This window comes from Hyposmocoma kahamanoa, unplaced genomic scaffold (genome assembly GCF_003589595.1).
Source record: "Hyposmocoma kahamanoa isolate Upper Pololo Valley unplaced genomic scaffold, ASM358959v1 66, whole genome shotgun sequence".
Classification (NCBI taxonomy): Eukaryota; Metazoa; Arthropoda; class Insecta; order Lepidoptera; family Cosmopterigidae; genus Hyposmocoma; species Hyposmocoma kahamanoa.
The window spans coordinates 16,959,910-16,975,371 of record NW_020653854.1 but is presented as its reverse complement, the minus strand read 5'-3'; the positions used below and the strand labels follow the sequence as shown (position 1 = coordinate 16,975,371).

At 36.1% G+C, this 15,462-nt stretch overlaps 2 protein-coding genes across 3 annotated transcripts; one reads left to right on the top strand and one right to left on the bottom strand.

Annotated features, from left to right (window-relative positions):
* Positions 1 to 248: 248 nt before the first annotated feature.
* Positions 249 to 7,625, bottom strand: LOC113231727 (abl interactor 2). Of its 2 annotated transcripts, XM_026466213.1 has the most exons (9): positions 7,450 to 7,625; positions 6,661 to 7,100; positions 5,159 to 5,347; positions 4,345 to 4,469; positions 4,054 to 4,129; positions 3,708 to 3,775; positions 1,965 to 2,078; positions 1,421 to 1,538; positions 778 to 941 (listed from the first exon to the last, which is right to left on the bottom strand). In XM_026466213.1, exons 2-9 carry the CDS (start codon positions 7,091 to 7,093, stop codon positions 778 to 780), a joined length of 1,287 nt encoding a protein of 428 aa, XP_026321998.1. In that variant the 5' UTR covers positions 7,094 to 7,100; positions 7,450 to 7,625. The 2 variants fall into 2 exon arrangements, with proteins under 2 accessions (XP_026321999.1, XP_026321998.1); XM_026466214.1 differs by lacking the exon at positions 7,450 to 7,625 and having other exon boundaries at positions 249 to 941; positions 6,661 to 7,093.
* A 1,209-nt stretch (positions 7,626 to 8,834) lies between these two features.
* LOC113231706 (striatin-interacting protein 1) lies at positions 8,835 to 11,541 on the top strand. The gene has a single exon (XM_026466185.1). The coding sequence runs from the start codon at positions 8,858 to 8,860 to the stop codon at positions 11,321 to 11,323; it is 2,466 nt and encodes an 821-aa protein (XP_026321970.1). The 5' UTR covers positions 8,835 to 8,857; the 3' UTR covers positions 11,324 to 11,541.
* Positions 11,542 to 15,462: the final 3,921 nt, after the last annotated feature.

Here is a 15,462-nt window from a genome sequence, read left to right as displayed (position 1 = left end):
CAAATTAACTGTTTTATTTATTCATAATAATACATACATAAGAATTTCATATTTTAAAAGCGTACTAACCTACTAGATATTACAATTGGTTTAAAATACAATAATAAAGCTTAACTTGTACAATATTCTTAATAAACAGAAGATTAAAAATCTAAAAATAAATTTTAACTTCTTTTGTTTATAGTTTTGCTATAAACAAAAAACATACTTTTTTAGCTGGTATAACTAAATTATGTTAAACCCTAACGGAGTTTATAATAATCTACATATAAAACCTACTCCATGAGTACAATAAATTTTATTTAAAAAATTGTATTATGAACTTAAACTATTAGAATGGAATTACATAGTGTTCTAGATTATTATATAACAATACATTTTACACTTACGTAAATCAACATTGCTGAAAGCAACATACTTATAATTTCTGTCATTCATAATCAAATGCATATATTATTTAGTCTACAGTTTGCTTCTGTATGGTGGATAGTACAATAAAAGGCTCACGTTCGGTCTGAATTGATAATAAGCAGCGTAGATGCAGTTGTTAAAATTAATGTATTTATTTCATATCATCGTTTAATTTTTACTGTTTCGTCGCCAGCGGCAGAATGACCTCCTCGTGTTATATTTTTGCTGTCCAAGACCCTGCAGCAATTATGATTTCCCAAATGCGCTCTGGGTACTATTTCAGTTTACCCAAAGGTAGCTGTGCCACTGCTTTACCAACTGCGCGGGCCGTACATACAACTGAAATCAGCTTTTTTAAGGCCTACTTTATACGCAGGGTTCGACATAGTTTCCTGGGAATAGACCAGTGACTCCGTCCATAACACCTTCCCACCAGCCGTCATCGTTTTTCTTCAGCACATAAATCACTGAGCTCTCTTGGAAAGACAACTCGTCCTCTTTATCTGCATAGTAGTCGTAGATTGCAACCACTAAAAATCAGAAAGAAAATTTAACTATTTTATCTTATGTACTATAATTTACTTTATTTGTTATTAATATAATATTAGTAGCAGTAGAGCTCCTTGTGAAAGAATTCGTCCAGGGTAGTACCGCCATCTTACCTATTTCTGCCGCCAAGCAGTAATGTCAGCATTACTGTGTTCCGGTTTTGAAGGCTAAGGGTGCTGGTGAAATTAGAGGCACATGGGACTTGACAACTTATATCTCAGGGTGGCGGGCGCAGTGGCAGTGCCCCTCAGATCTTTGCAATTTAGAGCTCTGAGTGGCACTGTAAATGTTATGGCCAGGCGTGTAGCTTACCATCACGACGACGAAGCGCACGACATGTTCGTCCCGTCACTTGAAGTTATAAAAAAAATTCAAGAAATCCTTTTCAATGAAACTTAACTTGTATAAAATGTATTTATTCGTATTTATGCTGCAGATAATAATGTATAATGCGAAATACCTTTCTCGATGTAATTCTTGGGCACCCATCCGGGCAAGTCCTCTTCGTCAGGCACAATGGCTGGCACGGCGCTGGTGTACTGTGCGCCCATTTTGTTTTGTGAATAATCGGAGACGCTCTGCAACAAACATTCATTTATATTTTATTTGAAATGGCTATTTGTGGCTGCAAGATGTTAAATCAGTAGTAAGTTTTAACTTCAATGCATCATTTTCTTTATCATCTTTTTAAATTTCGTTGATATAAGTCTCTCATTAGACTATAATTAAAGTTTAAAAAATAAAACTCATTATTTTGCCGTGCAATGACCATTGAACTTAGTGTAGAACATGATACGAATTTAAACAATTCAGTTTTACCACGTAAATTGAACTATAGGAACCAGTCTGGTGCCTTATAAACTATTATGTAGGTATTTCTTCAGGTATTTTCTTTTTAAATTAATTTGAAAAATATTAATGCCAGGATTTACCTGTAGTTCTTATGTAAACTTAAACAAGTAAACTATTACAGATCTGAGTATTTCAATAAAAACTTAACTTACTCCAAGATGAGAACGTCCAAAAGCGTCATGTGCGAGCTCGTCTTCCATTGGCGGTGGCGGCAGTGGCGGAGACACTGACCCTCCGCGGGCGCTTGCAGACGAAGATGATACTCGCTGCCATACAATACAATAATAACGTGTCAGACAATCAATCAATTACTTGCTCTCAAACTAGGGAGTTGCCTGTACTATCAGTGCCAGAGCAACGGTACCCCAGAACCCTAACCAGAAATCCAAATCAAAAATTGCACCTGCTTACTCCACTAGCACTACGACAATTAATCGACGATCGTCGAAATAAAGCAGTTAAGTATTTATTGCTAACTTAGATCATATAAAACGGGAAACGCTATATATCATTATTTCTCAAATGAAACTTTCTGCAATTTTTTGAGGCGGAAGGGTAAGGGTACTACTACAAGCAAACCGGTGCGCTCAAATGCAACATCGAGTTGTGTCTCTATTGTCTCGCAAAAACAAAATTCGACAACACTAGCATACTTTTACAAATACACAGATAAAACACACATTCATATCCGTACACAGAATACGTCAATAAAAAATTATTCTAATGGATGATGCCTCTTATACTCAAAGATTGCCAATATTAAGTATGTCATTGGTAAAAATTACAAAGTAAAAGTAAAATTTTGCTCAATTGGAAGGGCAAGTTAGCAAACTTTGCTTCTTATTTAAATCTCTTAATTAATTTTGGTAAAACAATTTAGATATGTACATCTTTACTAAATGTTGGTACGCAAAGCACACGCGCAAACTTAATAGTTTCCCAGATATGGTATGGTTTCCCCTATGAGAAGTGAGAGCCACACATTTAGGCCTGTAACTTAATATTTATTTTACAAAAACCATGACGCTTTCTACAATTGTTTTACAATTACTATTAAGGGCACGTTCCCTTTATGTCGTGACGACAGATAGTCGTGCAGTTTAAAGTGTCGTGACTTGTACATTTAAATGAAATTATTCACACATAGAACAACATGATTGACTGTCGACTTTTTTCATGTTACGACGACAGATTGTCGTGACGATGGGAAGATCTAGAACAACAGTCGTCAGACGATAAGTAAAATCTCACGATAAAAATGTGACGACAGATAATCGCAGCTTCAAACGATTCTATCGTGCAAACGACAAGGTGGCTGCCGTGAACCGATAAACAGCTAAACACGACAGTCGTTCAAGGATAAAATAAACGTCGACGGTACAGTAACGACAGATAGTTGTGATATGAGAACAGGTTAGACACGACAGTCGTCCAATGATAAATAAAACGTTACGAAAAAATGGGTACGCGCCCTTAAACTTGGCCGAATTTGCAATTGCAGTGCCACTCAGTGCACACACACATAATAATTTTAGTTTTTTATTACTTGTGTTGTTTTTAGCTGCGTGTACCAATATACTATTATATACAGGTGTGAAAGGTTACATATCTAATTTATTAAACTGAATATTAACAAATAGTGCCGCACGCCCATTCGCCATTGGTCATGGGGTGTCTATTAAAGAGTATTACTCATTTAAATATGTCATAGTTCAGTCAACATAATTTAACATTGATTCTTCATTTCACTGATCGTGTCTCACCACTCGTTCATGAAGTCTGACAGGTGTCATTCTAATCCAGCACAATTTTACGGAATAAAGTAGTCTGTATAATCATGAGTATAAAATAACAATGTTAAATCTTTTTGTCCCAAATTAGCATACAGAACTTACTTGTCCAGGGAGACTCATAGAGTGCTGACTATGTTCACCATCAGATCCAATTAAAGGCGACGGTGGAGCTAAAATTTAAAACAAATTTATATTATATTAGTTTTTACGTCTATGGTAAATCTTTTTTATAATAATAATAATAACGCTCACAATCAACATAGCCCAGCACTAGGGAAACCCTGTGTCGCGGGTGCCATGGACACACACACATAGACAACCACAATTTTTCGTTTATAATGTTGTATCCCATATGTTCTCACAGGTATAGTAGAAAATGTTTGCAAACATTAGGTATACTCAAGTGCGGTGGAAACGAATTTAAGTATAATTTAAAGAAGAATCTTACGCGGCATGCTGGAATGCATATCCTGCTGAGAGTAGTTTGATGGCGATTGGTGTTGATTCGGATGTACCATGCCAACCTATGAAATTAAATAATAATAAAAATATTTAAATGCAAAAAATGCATTAAAAAAGTAAACAAATACGAATCAATGTTATTTATAAGTACAGACAAATGAATACTAGCCTGAACAAAAGCATTCAGTATTACGTTTGTTAATAATAATAATAATAACGCTCACAATCACCATTGTACATACGTTTGTTAATATTATTGAATAAAATAAAGATTCACCTGTGGCTGAGTGACAGGCAACGTAGAGTAGCCAGGAGGGCGACGCGGGTAGTTGGGTGCGTAGTGCGAAGGCACCTGTGGCGGTGCCACAGCCGGCGGCGTGCGGTACTCGCGAGATGACTTGCCTGGATGACAATGTGGGCATTTATAGCTAATTAGACACCATTTATAAGGTGATAAGGAATGTATTTACGATGGGAATCGTCAAATTCAGTCCAGTATAATAAAAATAATAGTCAGTTACCTAATAACCTAGCCAGGATTACATATGGACAACATACTTTTCCAAATTTGGTAAGAAGTTATTAGTAATATTGATTGTAATGAATATTGCGATGTTTTAATATCGTGATATTCATTTATTTTTTGTGTAGTTACTCCACTATTTTGTTACAAATTATTAATACAAAGATTGAACACAAAAAATCCTTTGATCTGCCTATGTCTTTGCCATACAAGGGCGACCGCTCTACCAAACCGGTCTACAGATCGAGTTAGCAGACCTTACGTATTTTTCTATGCATTTGTTACAGATCTTTAACGGATTTTTTGCCGATGAGATATAACAAATAATCATAATAATAAATAATTCATTCTGTACAAAAAATACAAGTACCAAGGTGACAAATAAGTACAAATTATGGGTTGTACATAAACTAACAAAAAATACATGTGGTCTCATCTCATCGGTTCAATCAGTTCTCAAATTAGGGCAACCCTGTACTTTGGGAGCTGGTGACGATCCTCTGCAAGTAAACTGTCTTACTTCTCACAGACATGATTTGGTATCCTTGATTTGAATGTAGGAACTCACCAAGAGTGCCTCGTCCTAATGTGCCAGTGTTAGCACCTGATGCTGCTCTCACTGCAGCAGGAGGGGTTGGAGGTTTGGTGGTAGGGGCAGGCAGTGGCGCCGCACTGGGGGCAGAACTCGAGCGCCGGCCGCGTGGAGTTCCGCATGCGCCACTGCTCCATCGAGCGCCATGTCCTATGTCATCTAGAGCTGAAACATATAAAATTGATTAATAATATTAAAGGTATCGAAGTCTGTTCAATATTTGAATTGAATTAACTTTATTTTAATATACAGGGCGTCACATAACTAAGCCACATGAAGAGAAAGTACCTTAAATACTGTAGACGGAAAATTTTACTCAAAGAAGATATCAATTTTCATGGTCTCTGGTCACCAAGTACCAAGTTCCTTTAATTTAAGATGCTATAAACAATTCTTATGATTAAGGCTTTTGATCAGTATAATAAAATTACAGGTTTTTTTCACATTTGCTGGGTACGATTCCCGGTTCAGACAGGCGATTATTTAAAAATCTTTAAATGGAGTTTGAATTATTTTTAAAATCAAAATGAAGTTTTCTTCATTTTTCCGTTCTTTCAACTCTATAATGAAAAGGACTACATTTTTATTATCTTGAATGCATTGAGCATGGTATTAATTAAAAATATATCCTTGTATATTGTAAATAATTCAGTTATGTTCAGAAAAGATATTAATATAAATTTTCTACTGCCAAGCAGTTATGTGAGCATTATCTGGTATGGAAGGGTAAGGGTGCTGGTGAAGTTACAGGCACATGGGACTTGTCAACTTATATCTCAGGGTGATGGGCGCAGTGGCAGTACCTCTAAGATCTTTCCGATTTAATGTTCTACTGGCATAGTAGGTTATGGATAGGAGAGTCACTTACTCACTAGGTGCACAACTTGTTCATCCCGTTACTTAGTAGTATATACAAAAAAAAAAACTTGTAGATTTTCATAGCAGAGCAAGAGGCAATATCTTTTGGGACATAGGCACAATATGCCTCTTAAGGAAAAACAGCCAGGCATTGTATTTGGCAATATCTTCGTCAAGCAGTCATTAGATCCATAATATTTAGCAGATATTTAGCTTCTTCAAAATATGTGTATATACTGTTGATGATGTTGATTAAAATATTGCATTATGCTTCAATTAAACATTGCAAGCAGATGCATATCACATTATATTGATTCTCTGATAATAGAAATTGATATGAGCAGTAACTAATTAAGACAACATTAATTTATACAGACACAAACACACTATTATTTCATTGTTTAGGAATAAAATTTGCCCATGTGATATTAATTTCTTGCAACAATTGTATATTGCATTAAACAATATTCCATTTTTTATTACAAGTACATAATATTACCTAAAATTTATAAATATTTCTTTAGTGCCTAGGCCTAGAACTATTTACAATTGCATAACATCAATATTCTTACATTAAACATTTCAAATTACTATATCAAATTGATTATAAGTGTACATACCTGTATAATCAATAGTCTTCCTCACATATTTGATTGGTTTCTCAGGATTAGCAGGGGCTATAATCTTATATTGTCTATTGGTCACTTTGTTAGCAGTCAATACTCCAATTTCCCTACGAGCCACCTTCTCCTTATGAATGGCCACTGTTTGGGCAATATGATTCATCTGTCCTTCCATTTCTGCAAGCTGCATGGTCTGTAGCTCTAATAAGCGAATAAAGTTGTATGCTAATGTGTTAATCTGATATGCTACACTAGCCAAAGACTGTGTGGTGTAGTTTTTAGTACTCTCTAGTGCTAGTCGTTTATTTTCAGACTGAAAGTAGTTGGCTTCACAGTATTCTGCAACACGTTCCAGGTTGGTGTGGCTGTCTGTGAGATGATTTCTCCCCTCTGGGATCTCTGTTTGCAACAAAGCAACAAATTCTGCCATCTTTGAGCTGTAATAAACAACAAATACTGTGGAAGAATTATGTTGATTTAGTGTTTAAGATTTCTGCCTGCATCCATTTCACGCAAAATGTTAGGCGACTTGCGGAAACCAGTCCCCTACACAGGATATGACCTAATTGTGACCAATAAGGGAAGGCACAATTAAGCCAGTAAAATATCATAATATATTAGATTTTGATTATTACATATTACATCTCTTGCTAATTTATTTTAAGGGCGTTATTTACCAACACTGCAGCGAGTAAGCTGCAAACTATTTAAGTAATCAAGTGTCGAATGTAAATTGAGTCTTAAGTTTACAATTATAATTTTTAGTACGGAACAATGACTACATACCGTCAAAATTTCTTGATGTGTACCCCTTGTGAATTGTGTATCAATAAAATTTATTAATTTCAAAATAAAAACCAGAAAACATTATCTGAAACCAACAAACTCTTGTTGAACAGAGAGTGAACAGGAAACGTCACACCCACCCGGCCAGCCCGGCCATTACAATAATTATTTTGAAAGCAACTAGCGACGTTAGTGTAAAACAAAGGAGACTAAGCTATCTGGGATTATCGAGATAAGAGTGATCAGCAGTCATTCGCACTTGCTTTACCACATCACACGCTCACATAGCAAATTAATAAAATAGGTCAAAGTCGTTGTGAGTAGGTGGTTTCGTTCAATGACAAAAGAAAGGCAAGGCACCTCCGTCCGCATCGTAGAGGTCTCCCTTTACGGTCCGTATCCGCCTTTCTTTTTTTTTATTATTAATGGCTTTATTTTGTGGTCCGCAAACACAACTAGTGTTGGGTCATGGGGAAAAAAATTCCATTTTTTTAACCATATTTTTCAGAAAATAAATATTTTTCCAACATATTTCTTTTATTTTACCATATTTGACGTTGACACCTGTCAAAAGTTGAAGTTACTGAATGAAAACGATGGAGGCAACAACAAGTGGTGATGGTGTGGTACATACATGCAGAGGTCTTTTTCGCTGTTGTTAAATAATTTTAAGGGTAGTGTTCTAGAACTACTCAATGCGCAAGTCAGGATTTGAGTGTGATTTCAAGCACCGGAAATACGACTCTAATGGCAAAGACTTGAGTGTGATTTCGAGTGCTTTAAACCATACTCAAGTCCTAACACGAGAATTGATTACAATTTAAAGCACTGAAAATCATACTCAAGTTTTTACCGTTAGGGTCGTATTTCTGGTGCTTGAAATCATACTCAAGTCCTGACTTGAGCATTGAGTAGAGTTCTGGAATACGACACTAAGAGTCGGTGGAATGCGACCCTAAATCTTGTTTACTTATGTAGCCATTATATGGCTTTTACCTATACAAGATTATTTTATAATTCACGCTAAATAAAACTTCGAAAGATATTTCAAAACGTAGAACATAATATGAGCATTCCAAATTATATTTTTCCAATTTTTAAAATTCAGGAACATTTCCGGATAAATTCCCACCATTTGAAATTTTTCGGAAAATAAACCCGACAGTACACAACGCCACACACAATCACAACGGCAAATGTGGCAACTGGCAATTACAAACCACTAGCTGGCAATACTGTGGAAAATTTGTTGTCTATGAATTCTAAAATGTCAAATTGATTTGGTATCTTTGGTGTTTTCTATTCTTGTGACTGTAATTTCTGTAAATTGTGCGACGAAACTGACTTGATTTTTGTATGGAAATGTAAAATTTATTTTCGTGTCCACACGCTTATCTGCGGCTTAACGATGGGAACTAATGGCAATGGCCGCCGCGGAGGGGCAAAACTGACCGATGTTCGTCGCCCTATGGAAGAAGGGGATTGCATTAACGATATGGAGAGTCCTGAACTGGACTTCGTTTACGATGATTGCGATACTCAGATTAACGAGATTGCAGAATTGTACAGCTACACAGAACATCCAGAATTTCAATTGAACGTGAAGGCATTCGAAGAAATTATGGAAGAGTTTAGTTACCCTCCAAGTTGGCAAAGATTGAGTAATACACAACAAAGAACAGTGATTATGAAATTATTGGAACATTTAGACGTGGCTGTAAGTGAGATCCGAATGCGTGCAACGCGATGTATACTATACTTGGCTCAGGGATGCTGGGCAGAAATACAGTCAGATACGGAACAGGCGCACTGGGCGCGCATCAATGTTATGACTCTTTACGACATGGGAACATTTTCAGCGTTTGTTGAATTATTAAACCTCGAAATTGTAAGAAGCAACAATGCAATAGCTTCTAGAAAACTTGCAGAGTCCCTTGCAGACTCTACCAATCTCAGGGTAATTTTGTCTGTCCTTTATTTGATCACTGAATACATGAGAACTGAAAAAGATAATCCTGACTCAGAATATGAACATTTAGTCAAAAATTTTAAGGAAGAGCTTGGAACACCATTTGGTGAAGAGTTATTACCTGTGAAACTACTTAGTATGGTAACACATCTCTGTGCAGGTACTACTCCACATTTCCCAATGAAAAAAGTATTGCTTCTACTGTGGAAGATTTTGTTGGTTTATTTGGGAGGCTCTAAAGAATTGAAAGAAAAGAAAGCAAAGCTTAGAGAGAAGTATGGTTTGCCACCACTGTCTGAAGATACAATTGAGATTATAAAGGGCATGAGAGCTAGCTCTCCTCCACCCAGTGCTGCTGACATGTTAGAAAATCAAAATCCAGGAAAAAGAAAGATTATAATGAATGACAATGAAAGGCAACTTCGAAGACAGACATTCATGAAGCAACCATCTCTTGATGAATCTGATGAGCAAATATTTGTTGATAAAGAAGAAACAGGCAATGGTTCTGAAGACTATTCTATGGAGTTTCAATCTATGCCAAGTGAAAACTCACAAAATGCAAATAGCAACCAAAACTGCCAATATTATATGTATTTTAAACAATTTGAGAGCCCACCCCCACCTCCTCCATTGCCAAGAAGCTTGCCATGGCAGTCCAAAGTGCGCCAGAAAGATATTGACATGTTCTTAGATAATGTAAGAATAAAATTTGTTGGCTATTCGCTTCCAGGAGATAGATCCACCATTGCTGGTCTTCCACAGCCAATTCATGAAGGCATTGAAATCTTAAAAAAGCACATGTACACTAGTCTGTCTGAGTTACAAGCAGAAAGAGAAATAGAAATAGCCCGCAGTCCTCTTACAAAAGGTGAACAAGAGGTTGAAGAAACAGAGGTTGAAATTCTTTACAAAGCCATGCTACCTAATCTACCTCAGTATATGATTGCTCTGTTGAAAATACTCCTAGCTGCTGCACCTACCTCTACTGCTAAGACGTACTCTATCAACATTATGGCAGATTTATTACCTGAAGAAATGCCCATGACAGTATTACAGTCACTGAAATTGGGTTTAGATGTGAACAGACACAAAGAAATAATTGTAAAAGCTGTAACAGCTATTCTGCTACTTCTTTTGAAGCATTTTAAACTAAATCATGTTTATCAGTTTGAATTTATGTCCCAACATCTTGTTTATGCAAATTGCATGCCTCTAGTACTGAAATTTTTTAATCAGAACATCCTCTCATATGTTGGTGCCAGAAGCACAATACCAATATTTGATTTTCCTGCATGTGTAATTGGGGAACAACCTGAGCTTACCAAGGAATGCTTGGATATAGGAGACTCAGTAGTTCCATACTCATGGAGGAATGTATTTTCCTGCATAAATTTATTGAGAATTTTGAATAAATTGACAAAGTGGAAAAATGCAAGAATAATGATGCTAGTCGTCTTTAAAAGCGCGCCAATATTGAAACGGACGCTAAAAGTGCGACATGCACTTATGCAATTTTATGTGCTCAAGTTGCTGAAAATGCAGACCAAGTATTTAGGTCGTCAGTGGAGAAAGACCAACATGAAGACTATAAGCGCCATCTATTCCAAGGTTAGACACAGGTTGAATGATGACTGGGCATTTGGTAATGATGTAGATGCAAGACCCTGGGACTTCCAAGATGAGGAGTGTGCCCTAAGAGTGAGTGTTGATCTATTCAACCACAGGCGATATGGTACGGGAGGGGAACAAGATAATGATCTGACACCTTTAGAAACTGATATAAATTGTATATTGGAAACCAATGTGGAGCTTGATGAGGAATTCAAAGAGAATTATGAGACATGGCTTGAACAGGAAGTATACAATAACGAAATCAACTGGGATGTACTGTTAAATGTATGAACTGATGTAATGTTTGTACATTTTACAAAACTAGATTTTGCAGAGGTTAACAAGTTACAATTCTGTAAAAAATTGTTTTTTTTATAATATAATGTCAGTTTAGCTATTTATTTGTTTATGCATTAAAACTTTGATTAACTCTGTTTTATGAATGACAACTTTAAGATTTATGTTCACAGAAAACATTTAGGATATATAGATGCAATGTGGATTGAGGTAATAAATCTCACGTTTTTAAATTCAATGTAATATTGATGCGATACAACTTCGTCAACAAAAATGAATTGTGAAATCATGTCGAAGATACGATTATTAGGTATATTTTATCTTTTTTGAACTAAAATGTTACTTTCAGTAGTAAGTAGCTGTTCTTTGTATACCAAAAACTTCAATGAATTGGTAAGATTTCAAGTTGTTTTAATTTGTATAACTCAAAATGTGTAACAAAGTCGAGTTTGCAGTAGACACATAAATAATATATCAAACATAATACTTTAGGAATCGTATATTAATAAAAACCTATAAAATTAGCAATGTGTGTCAGTTGTACCCATACATCATTATTTGTTGTCCACTGCGCCGCCGTCTCGGTCGCTTTATGTTTCACAACTGTAGCAACATTTAGTTATTGTTAAATTTACCGAAATGTAACTCCGTTTTTTTACGAAGATTGACCGCGTACATTTTTGTGAGCATACAGAACTTTGTTTATATAGATAGTACAATTGTTTGCACGGGGTGCCACTCCTAATGAAATTCGGCAGTCTCCTCCGCAAACTTTTGGTGAGGCGGATAGCTTAAGGCTCAACTCACACTGGCGCAGAGTCGAAGTGTCATGTTTTTCGCCTATAGCATATTTATCTCTATTTTCTTTATTAAGGTACAAATTTGTATTATGCAAATGTGGAGTCAAGCGTCGACGTGCAGTCGAGCGGTTTCGCGCGTCTCCTCGCGTCACTTGAGCACAGTGAGGCGTCAGACGCCGACCACACTGATCCGGGCGCACTAATGTCGAGGCGCGTCGCCTAGCGCCAAGTTGTAGTTGAAAGCCAGGACGCGACACAACGCGCCAGTGTGAGTTGAGCCTAACTGTATTCACAATGCCAGTCCTTCTCTCGATGTTAGGTACGTAGCCAGAACGCGTGCCTTATTCCAGCGTGACGAAGGTCTAGTTTTGTAATATTTGACTAGCCAGATAAAAAGTCGCTATTTAGTCGGTTCAAGTCGCAAAAAACTAGATTTAGTCGGTCCGCCGTCCAAAAGTTATAAGGGTATTTTTACAGTCCACCTTAGAATAAGCTTCCACTAAATAGCGACTTTTTATCTGGCTAGTCAAATTTCAAAAACTCGACCATGGTCACGCTGGAGTAAGCCATGCAGCCAGGACTTCTGCGGACAACTCTTCTTTTCCCACTAAATTTGCCTGTCATTTGCAAGTTATCAAAGCTCGTATTCATTGTGTCAGAGTATGTCCTAGATTAGAAACTTTCTTTTTGATGATTTGATCAATAAACCCCGAGTTCAACTTTCCACTGCAAGTTCATTTTGACATACAGTAAACAGAATAAATTTTTGGAAGGTATTTCTATATCATATTGTATGTGTTCTGTTTAATATCTCAGCAGGGGTTTTTTATTTAATGGACAATATGGTTTATTCTCACGTCAGCCGTCACGCGGATGACACCTGAACATTTGTAAACGTGCCCTACTACAATGGATCCTTTTACCGCCCCAGTAGGGCACTTAAGTGCCGCAGGGGGTGGAATGGAGCTACGGTGTAATCGTTTATTTAACCGCCTCTCTATTCTAAACTCTGTAATTTGAGCATAATCTGTAAAATGTTAGGTACATAGTAAATAAACTCAACAAAGAACATATCTTTGTTGAGTTTATTTACTATGTAAAGAATATATATTGGGACTGAAATTCATGAAATCTTAGTTTTTAAATCTCGCAAAGAGTATATTCAGATATTCCCGGATATTTTTATCAATAATTTCTCTGTCTAATCTGATTTCGGATTACAAGAGCGACTTCTCTACTCAATTCGATTCTATCCATTTAAACCTTCTTACCTTAAAGATTGCTTTACTTTCCACTCTGCCCTCCTCTTCGCTCCTCTGATACTCTCATACTAAACTTGTCCTCTCATACCACTAACTTTTATTCCAACTCTTACCATTTCTGCGATCAGATTGTGGAATTGTCTCTCTGAATCGATTCGACGATCCCCTTCTCTTGATTCCTTCAAACAACGTGTCAAGGATCACTTCCTCAACTCCTAACTTTTGTCTGTCCTCTACTATTCTTTCATTTATTTCTACATTTATACTTCATGTTTATTTTTCCTTTAAAAGTATATAAGCATTTAATATTATTGTGTATTTATTGTTATGTATGTATTAACATTATTATTATTTGTATGTATATGTATATCTATCTACATATATGTATATATTTTTATTTTTACTTATTATGTAGTGTACTTATGATGATATTCTTTAGTTGCACCCCTTTTGCATATCCAAAATGTCTATCCTAAGGTTGCCTGGAAGAAATTGCAACATAGCAATAAGGCCTCCTGTTGCATATTAACTTACTACTACTATTATACTTAAGCTATTGTATTGTATTTTAATTGTAATTTTATGTGCAATAAAGAATATTTCATTCATTCATTCATTCAAGAGCAAATAAAAACTAGTTTCAAAAATTCTAACACATGTTCTCACATGTTCACATCTTTTGAATATTATTTACTACATTATTTGTGGGCGAGTTCGAACTATATTGTGTAATTGTACCGGAATGCTATCTTACTATTTACATCAATGTTAGGTATCGCAATACCTTGAGATACTTACTTGTTTACAAATAAACATTTTTATATATAGTTTACTCCGAGATCTCCCCAATCCCCACATCATACAGGCTAACTTGGTGTATGGCGTAAACAAGGGAAGCTTTACAGTTGTCCAAAAGAGTGCCATAAATAGGGGAGATGGAGGCGATAATGCGTTTACGCAACTAGGCTTGTATAGTTCATGAACTAGGAACTTCCGACACTGACCGACATGAACTAGTTCGTCTTGCACGGTTTTGATGGTTCATCGTTCTTTTAAGTTCAGTACGAACTAGGGACTGTTTGCGCTGATAGTTCACCTGTTTTTTATTCAGTAGGAACGGTGCGAACGGGACAAATAGCGATCTTTAACTGCTTTTGGTACAAGTTCGAGTGGGATGCACGATTGAACTTTGCCAGCTCGTTCTAAATATCTAATACGTATCTACATTAGTATACATTGTAAGCTTGCAAAAATGTAAAAGCTCATATTTTTTGATAGGTGTGGTAGGTATATGTATGTATAATATCAACCTACGTGTACGAGTATATGAAATAATTGTACCTAAATATTTATTTTTAAACACACCATTCTAGCTAAAATTCTTGTAAATCTAAATTAAAAAAAACTAAATATTATATTTAGTACAGTGTACTATTGACCTCCATAATATTAGAAGTCCGTGGTAGTTCATGTGAATAAAATTACTAGTTTGGAGCGTTCGTTCAATGTCCGAGCAAGGACAAGAGAAACTAACGAACTAAGGCACTTGATGAACGAAGTTCATTTCGTTCATCAAGTGCCTTAGAAGACCGACCTAGTTCAGATGACCGATCGAACTAACTAGGATCGCTCCTTCTAAGACGGTTCTTATGTATGTTATCAGGCACAAGTCTGTTACGCAGTCAGTATGAATGAATATAGTAGGAATTATGTTTATTATTATGGCACCACCCAGCCCCACACCTGTCAGTGGCAACAGTCGTGTGCGCGCACCAAAAACTGAATGAAAGTTCGTGTTTAGTTTTTGCGCCGACAAATAGCTTGCAATCATTGAGAGGTTTTACGCATGAAAAATATTTGTTATTTTATACAGTGCCCATTGTTAGATTAGCTTAGATTTGAACAAATCAAAGGAGGCAGCTTAGATCACGCATAATGATACCGACTAGTTTAGAGGTTCTGATAGCTTCCTTTGCTAATATTTTTATAAGAAGACTTTGTTTGATTTTTTATTTTAGTTCTTTTTATGTCGCTTTGTCTGTGACTGTGATTTTATAGTTAATTAAGAAGA